Source organism: Oncorhynchus tshawytscha, linkage group LG13 (genome assembly GCF_018296145.1).
Source record: "Oncorhynchus tshawytscha isolate Ot180627B linkage group LG13, Otsh_v2.0, whole genome shotgun sequence".
Lineage (NCBI taxonomy): Eukaryota > Metazoa > Chordata > Actinopteri > Salmoniformes > Salmonidae > Oncorhynchus > Oncorhynchus tshawytscha.
In genome coordinates this window covers 29420743-29429572 of record NC_056441.1, presented here as the reverse complement: position 1 = coordinate 29429572, position 8830 = coordinate 29420743, and the positions used below count along the sequence as shown (strand labels likewise).

The window sequence follows — 8830 nt, the reverse complement described above, 5'->3', positions numbered from 1 at the left end:
AACAGCACTGTGTGTGTGTGTGTGTGTGTGTGTGTGTGTGTGTGTGTGTGTGTGTGTGTGTGTGTGTGTGTGTGTGTGTGTGTAATGATTATATTCTCAGAATACTTTCCTTAAAGAGAGAGATGGAACATCAAAGGATGTACTGATGTTTTTATGTCCGAGTTCTGTCTAGTTCTGTGTGTGTGGTTCTGTCTGTCTGTGTACGGCAGATATTAGGAGCTCAAAATAGCACGCCGCAGAGAGTCCACCGTACGGCTCCAACCCTGCCTGGAGACTGTATAGAATCTGTATTCACACAGAGTTCATGTGAGTCACATGTAAAGGTATTGTGTTTGTGACAGAATGTATTTTCCATGGTCCTTCCACACATCTTTGAAAAGGGTTTAGCAGGTACAATGTATGAGTTCCTCACCTCCTTGTCCATGCTGTCCAGGTCTTCTTTACAGAATGTGTAGAGGGGGTTGGTCTCTGACATGCTGGGCTGGCGTTCCCTCCGCCGACAGGAGGGTCCAGGCTGCTCGTCGTCTCGACTGGAGGGACCCGCCGTCTCCCCCTGTTGGTCCTTCTGACCCCCCCTGGTCACACCACAACAAACCACCGTCAGCCAGACACAAACATCTATAACTGTTACCCAATTATTGTGAATCACCATAAGAAAACCAGTGACTTGTTATCACCGATAGTGGGAAAGAGGAAGAGAAACACCCTTTGTGCGTCTTCTAATTACACACAGCCTCCAAAACGGCTCCATTTTTCCATTATGGTCTAAACTTTCAGTAGGGGGTCAGGCTTACAGCCCAACAGCCATAGGGGCTATCAGGAGTATATGGTTAATATACAGCCCCACTAGACATATATACAAGTCCTGTCAAAGGCAGGTGAAATGTGGTCGGCCACAAACCACATTTCAAGTTTGTGCGTGCGTTTTCAAAGACACGGGAGACAGTCAAGGACAGATGTTTGAGGAACGATACAGTGAGTCTCTAAATTAATATCAGAAAAATTACAGATGCTACCCATTAAACTTTCCTTTTTTAATCTAGGACAACGTCGACACGAAGCAGGACGCATCTGTGATGTGTCCCACAGAGTGTAGGGGGAGAACATGTAGGGAAGAAGGGAACGAGGGTGGAGGGAGAGGAAGGGAGAAGGGGTGCAACTTCTGGGCTTTAAAACGCTGTGAAAATGAGACATTTCCCAGTGGGAGACAGAGCGGTTTGCAGACCAGAGAGAGATCCACTGGGATAGTAGGAAATTACAGATATATTTCCTTAATTTTAAGCCAAGCAGGATACATAACATGTTCTAAATGAGATCGACTCAAAATACTTAGAATATTGCTCTTCGTTGATGAATCTGATTAGTCTATTTAAATCTAGCTCCTCCTGTCCAGTCACAGTGTGGACCTTTGTACAACACAATCACTTCTCCCAATGACTGCTACTGTATAGAATTTTACAGATGACGGAGAACCCAGAAACATCCTTGGATACGCTACAAGGAGCTCCTAAGGAGTGAGGCTTAGAGACTATGTTTGGCACAATGTTTAGGCAATCTGAGGACGGCCAAGGTGAGGCTGTGTTTGCGTGTGTGTGTGTGTGTGTGTGTGTGTGAGGAGCGCCACGATGAGGCTGTGTGTGTGTGTGTGTGTGTGGAGCCAAGTTGAGCCAAGGTGAGGCTGTGTGTGTGGAGCAAAGGTGAGGCTGTGTGTGTGGAGCCAAGGTGAGGCTGGGAAAATAATTAGAGCCCGACTGATATCGGCGGCCGATATTGGCCTTTTACTGATATAACATATCGGCCAATACTGATCTGAACACTAGTGCCCGTTTTCATGCTGATCTGAACACTAGTGTCCATTCTCATGCTGATCTGAACACTAGTGCCCGTTCTCATGCTGATCTGAACACTAGTGCCCGTTCTCATGCTGATTTGAACACTAGTGCCCATTCTCATGCTGATCTGAACACTAGTGCCCATTCTCATGCTGATCTGAACACTAGTGCCCATTCTCATGCTGATCTGAACACTAGTGCCCATTCTCATGCTGATCTGAACACTAGTGCCCATTCTCATGCTGATCTGAACACTAGTGCCCATTCTCATGCTGATCTGAACACTAGTGCCCATTCTCATGCTGATCTAAACACTAGTGCCCATTCTCATGCTGATCTGAACACTAGTGCCAGTTCTCATGCTGATCTGAACACTAGTGCCCGTTCTCATGCTGATCTGAACACTAGTGCCCGTTCTCATGCTGATCTGAACACTAGTGCCCGTTCTCATGCTGATCTGAACACTAGTGCCCGTTCTCATGCTGATCTGAACACTAGTGCCCGTTCTCATGCTGATCTGAACACTAGTGCCCGTTATCATACTGATCTGAACACTAGTGCCTGTTATCATACTGATCTGAACACTAGTGCCCGTTCTCATGCTGATCTGAACACTAGTGCCCGTTCTCATGCTGATCTGAACACTAGTGCCCGTTCTCATGCTGATCTGAACACTAGTGCCCGTTCTCATGCTGATCTGAACACTAGTGCCCGTTCTCATGCTGATCTGAACACTAGTGCCCGTTATCATACTGATCTGAACACTAGTGCCTGTTATCATACTGATCTGAACACTAGTGCCCGTTCTCATGCTGATCTGAACACTAGTGCCCGTTCTCATGCTGATCTGAACACTAGTGCCCGTTCTCATGCTGATCTGAACACTAGTGCCCGTTCTCATGCTGATCTGAACACTAGTGCCTATTATCATACTGATCTGAACACTAGTGCCCGTTTTCATGCTGATCTGAACACTAGTGCCCGTTCTCATGCTGATCTGAACACTAGTGCCCGTTCTCATGCTGATCTGAACACTAGTGCCCGTTCTCACGCTGATCTGAACACTAGTGCCCGTTCTCACGCTGATCTGAACACTAGTGCCCGTTCTCACGCTGATCTGAACACTAGTGCCCGTTCTCACGCTGATCTGAACACTAGTGCCCGTTCTCACGCTGATCTGAACACTAGTGCCCGTTCTCACGCTGATCTGAACACTAGTGCCCGTTCTCACGCTGATCTGAACACTAGTGCCCGTTCTCACGCTGATCTGAACACTAGTGCCCGTTCTCATGCTGATCTGAACACTAGTGCCCGTTCTCATGCTGATCTGAACACTAGTGCCCATTCTCATGCTGATCTGAACACTAGTGCCCATTCTCATGCTGATCTGAACACTAGTGCCCGTTCTCATGCTGATCTGAACACTAGTGCCCATTCTCATGCTGATCTGAACACTAGTGCCCATTCTCATGCTGATCTGAACACTAGTGCCCGTTCTCATGCTGATCTGAACACTAGTGCCCATTCTCATGCTGATCTGAACACTAGTGCCCATTCTCATGCTGATCTGAACACTAGTGCCCGTTCTCATGCTGATCTGAACACTAGTGCCCATTCTCATACTGTGTCATTATTTTCACAATGTAGGACATCAACATATGAAGTTACTGGACAATTGCTCTTTTGGATGGCAGTTTGAGAATTTAGTGTTGAAAAACACTTGTTCAATCCCCGCAGTAAAACAGTATATCGGCACGTTTGTCCCCCGAAAAGTCAGAATCATTATCGGACACACAAAAAAAAAAACATATCGGTCGTGCTCTACAAACAATATCTGTTGAAGATAGAGTAGATAGTCCTGGGGTTGTGGCACGTCTGGTTAGAGGACCTCGTTGAGAACAGGAGTGTAGCTAGCTGAGGAGAAACAGCTGAGACAGGCTGGTCCCACTGAGTGGTGATGTAGAGAGGAACATAGAAAGTATTGAGTGATTAAGAGGGAACAACACTCCACATCACCCAGTATGTACTGCAGGCGGCAGCACATCCTCCTGGTGGTCTCTAATTGGGAGCAGAGTTTCTTTGATGATTTCTCTCTAATTTGGGCTTTATGTAACAAAAATTCCGCATTGTGCCTCAGTGTGTGTGTGTGTGTGTGTGTGTGTGTGTGTGAGACCAACACTGCTCTGCTGCGAAGCTTCATCCTGATGTTATTAACATGACTTTTCTGTCTCAAAGCAGAAAGTTAAGGAGCCCCCGGCAGAGACCGTCCGGTAAACAGACGCCAGCCAATTTAGAGATGAAAACCTTTCACAACATTTGGAGCCAGCTCAAAGGAAAACGTTTGAATTGAGACCAACACCAAGCCTAGGATGTTAACTCTTTGGTACACACCAATTGAGGTGACAAGAGATGCTTTTGGTGACTCACACAGGAAGGACCGAAGGTTTTCTAAAGTGAGAGCGATTTAATCTTGACAAACTATGGGTAAAGAAGCTACCTGCACTACTGAAAACAGAAATACATGCAGACACTACAAGTAATATACAACCTTAAAGGTTGGACTGGGAAATACAAACCTGTTAATACAACTTATTGTAGCTGCTTGCTGACTAATGAGGAGTTTCCCATCACAATCATCATAGCCCCAGTGTTTTATTTCTCCTCCAAAAACAGACTTTTCCAGCATTAACATGCCAATTCATCTTCACCTCTAGCTGTAGAACATAATGAACAGGCAGAAACTCCAGCAGGAAATCGGCTAATCGTTTAATTCCAGGAGAAAAAAAATCCACACAGCATATAGGCTATTGGGCCTCATGTATACATATATATATATTTCTATTCATTAGAGCTGGGTCGGTCGGGGAGCCACCTTGCAGCGTAAACACCTGCTGCTCGGCTCATAGACAGACAGTTGGTACCCGGCGTACTAATAGAAATATGATTAAACAGACCAAACACTGTTCTCTACGTTACAGCTGTAAGCGCTGCCAGAGTTATTGTTTTGAGTGTTACATTTTCTGAACGCTGACAAAGTTCAGAGCTCTTCTGTATACAGGGCCCAGGGGTCTACTACATGTAAGGCGATATACTTACATTAGAGTCATTTAACACAGGGTTTTCCAAACTGGGACCTGGGGCCCGCCCTGGGTGCACGTTTTGATTGTTGCCCTAGCACTACACACCTGATTCAAATGATCGAAGCTTGATGATGAGTTGGTTATCTGAATTAGCTGTGTAGTGCTAGGGCAACAACCAAAACGTGCACCCACGGGGGTTCCTAGGACAGAGTTTGGGAAACGCTGAATTAGGGTTAAGTGCTTCGCTCAAGGGCATAGGCAGATTTTTCACCTATTCGGCTCGGAGATTCAAACCAGCGACCTTTCGGCCCAACGCTGCAACGCCTCCGTATAGCAGCCATCAGAGCAAAGAGAAGGACAGGATAGAGACAAGCTACGTTCCAGAATGTTCTAAATGGTACGAGACCTGGTGTCCTTGCTCATCTAGCTATGAGGGGGGCAAGAGGACTTACTAGGTACTTAGAAGCACTGAAAAGCCAAACATCAATCCCAGATATCAATACATCTGATGGACACCCACAGAAGAGGACCGGTCTGAACACGCATGTCATCCATCATCATCCAAAAGTACGCGCCACACACAGTTGTGAACACAGTTGAATTGCCAGGTCAGTACCTGAGCGAGGTCTGGTCGCCATGGGCAGCAGACATGGAGGCCTGGAGGTAAGATGGTGGTCTGGAGGCCTGAGTCCCACGGCGAATCAGCTTCCCCGTGACTGGGTCGTACGTCCGCACCTCAGGGGCAGCTGGAGGGTGGTGGTGGAGGGGGGCGGGGGGGAACCGGGGGTTCTGGAAGGACCCTTGGAGGTCAGGGAACGTGACTGGGCTGTTGCTCCTAAAGACAGAAGCACCATCAGATAACTGTGCGAGTGTGTGTGTGTACTGTTGTGACTTTGTGTGTGTGTGTGTGTGTGTGTACCGTTGGGTCTTAGTGTAGTCCTCCTTCAGTGGATACAGTGATTCCTCCACCCTCTCCCAGCGCTCCAGACATCCCCACAGCCAGTCAGGATTCACCACATGGAGATGTTTACAGCCTTGGGCCTGACGCACCTTCTCTGTACCTGGGAGAGACGAGGAAAGGGTCAATCAAGAAGAGAAAAACAGAATAACGTCTGTTGCTAGATACCAAACTTAAAAGTAGAACTGACAGCGTTTTAGCAACATGAAATCTTATTCAAATCTGTTCATATACACCGCCAAGAAGAATACATTTTCTGACATGAGCACTTCGATATGGTCATTTTCACATCTAGTAAGACGTGAGAAATCTATAGCAATATAGGTTGGGAACTCGGGCATGTATTTGGCCAATTAATACACAATGCAGCAAATAAAACCTCAAAAACATGTGTTTTGTCCAGGATCGAGTCAACGCAGACTGGTGCGCCATATCAGAGAGATACAGTAGGCTTATATTCTAATAAACCATTTGCCACACGGGCCTGGCATAATTAACTTTGAACTGGACTATGTGTTTATAAGCAACAGCGCGACGTTAGATCATTACAACGTATTCACTAAGAGCCACAAAATACACCTGAATGGATTTCTGAAAATATGTCAATACCACGGGAGTCCTCTTACATTTGGGAACTTCACAGTCCTATTAATATAACCGTGAAAAGAGTAGGATCTCTTGCCTATGCGCATCAACAACAAGATCAACAACTAATGCTAGCCAGAGCAAGAGGAGCTAAAATCTAACGAGGGAACATTAGTTTCAGCAAGTTGGCCGTCAGAATTGCACTGATAAACGATGGGGAATAGTAGCCTGCTCATTCTTACAACTGAAGAGGGAACTTGCCTACCTGCCCATTTGATCGATGCCAAATACATTTGATTGACAACTAAGAGACAGTTCCAGTTTAACGTAACTAGTTTGCTAGCGAAGCGATTCACATCTGGCTAGCTAGCCAAATGACATCTGCATCTCTATTTATAGGCAAAGATAGGCTCTGTGCAATTATTTCATATCTGCAAAGTAGTTCAAATGCGGCCAGTTCCACTTTAACAACCAAGCTGCATAAACAGAGGAGCAAACTGAAGAGAGAAATATACAACAACTCTTGGATGCAAATGGAAGTGGATTTTATTGTTAAAACCAACACTTTCAATGGGCCTCCCGAGTGGCGCAGTGGTCTAAGGCACTGCATTGCAGTGCTAGCTGTGCCACTAGAGATTCTGGGTTAGGGTCCAGGCTCTGTCGCAGCCAGCCGTGATTGGGAGACCCGGGGAGTGGTGCACAATTGGCCCAGCGCTGTCCGGGTTAGGCCGGCAGGGATGTCCTTGTCCCATCTTGCTCTAGCGACTCCTGTGGCGGGCAGTGCACGCTGACACGGTAGCCAGGTGTACGGTGCTTCCTCTGACACATTGGTGCAGCTGGCTTCCGGATTAAGTGGGCATTGTGTCAAGAAGCAGTTCGGCTTGGCTTGGTTGGTTGTGTTTCAGAGGACGCACGGCTCCTGACCTTCGCCTCTCCCAAGTGCGTATGGGAGTGGCAGCGACGGGACAAGACTAACTACCAATTGGATACCACGAAATTGGGGGGGAAACTAATAAAATAAAATAAAAACACTTACGGGGGAGCCTCAATCATACATTCAAAGCCAATTGACAATTGTCCTGAAGCAGTTCATTTATCTATTAGGTTCCATTGACAATCAGTTATTTTATTGGCATTGTCAGTTTAGAGAGCAGCAATTTCCACTTGACGTTTGACCCAAAGATAAGAGACCTGCATCTCAGAGCAGCATCGTACCCAATCAACACAAGGTTAGCCCATCTCACAGCGGCAAATACTGACTCTGCTCTGCACATCGATAGCCTATCATTCTTTGACATATTTTCTCCCCAAGTTGATTAGGTGTGTCTGAAATTGATACTAGCGTGTTCAGTTCCGACTGTGTAGCTAGCTATAAGCCAATAATCCAGAACAACAAGAGGTCAGCCTTGAGATTGCATTGCAACAGCGGCCAGACAGACACATCCTCTGAATATGATCTGACTGCCAATGCTGAGATTTGAGATGGCTGAACAAAACATTAGCCCATGGGCCAGACCCCACAATTTGGGCTGTCGAGTTCAATTGGGGTGACGATTTCCTTGAAGGCCTTTGTCCCTAGAGTTGGAAAATGTGCGAGAGAAAGCTGCCAGTTCTGCACTGCTATGTTATCACTCTTTCATCCCATTGGGATTTTACCAGTATTCAACACATTATTGCTATCCTTTAATCATATCAATGGAAAGCTGAGATTTACAGTATACATCAGACACAACTACAGAATATTGAGGTCAACATCACTTTGATCATATGACATATCAGAATTACCTGTGTAAATTGCTTTAAAAAGGAAACACTGAAACATTTTAAACTTTGTTCGACAAGTGTAACTAGGCTACTCGGGAACATTCAATGTCGTCTTGGTAAGCAACCCCATTTGGCCTTGTTTTTTAGGTTATTATCCTGCTGAAAGGTATTCATCTCCCAGTGTCTATTGGAAAGCAGATTGAACAAGGTTTTCCTCTCAAATTTGCCCCAAACATAACACTTTGCCTTGAGGACAAGAAGTTAATTTCTTTGCAGAATTACTTAATTAAGTGCCTTGTTGCAAACAAGATGCATGTTTTAGCTTTTTTTTCTGTACAGGCTTCCTTTTCTTCACTTTGTCATTTAGATTAGTATTGTGCAGTAACTACAAGCTGATCCATCCTCAGTTCTCATATCACAACCATTATACCCTAATTGTTTTAAAATCACCATTGGCTTCATGGTGAAATCCCTGAGCGGTTTCCTTCCTCTCCAGCAACTGAGTTAGGAAGGACACCTGTCTCTTTGTAGCGACTGGGTGTATTGATACACCAGCCAAAGCCTAATTAATAATGTCACCATGCTCAAAAGGAAAATCAGCATCTACCAAT

At 45.7% G+C, this 8830-nt stretch overlaps 1 protein-coding gene across 4 annotated transcripts in view; it reads right to left on the bottom strand.

Moving 5' to 3' along the window:
* Positions 1–8830, bottom strand: part of LOC112264648 (RNA polymerase II subunit A C-terminal domain phosphatase) — a 128908-nt gene that overhangs the window by 83034 nt on the left and 37044 nt on the right. For all 4 annotated transcript variants that reach the window (XM_042295502.1, XM_024441396.2, XM_024441395.2 and 1 more), the window contains 3 exons: positions 5832–5973; positions 5529–5747; positions 413–575 (listed from right to left, as the gene is read on the bottom strand). In XM_042295502.1, coding sequence (XP_042151436.1) covers positions 413–575; positions 5529–5747; positions 5832–5973 — 524 coding nt within the window. The remainder of the gene's footprint in view (positions 1–412; positions 576–5528; positions 5748–5831; positions 5974–8830) is intronic.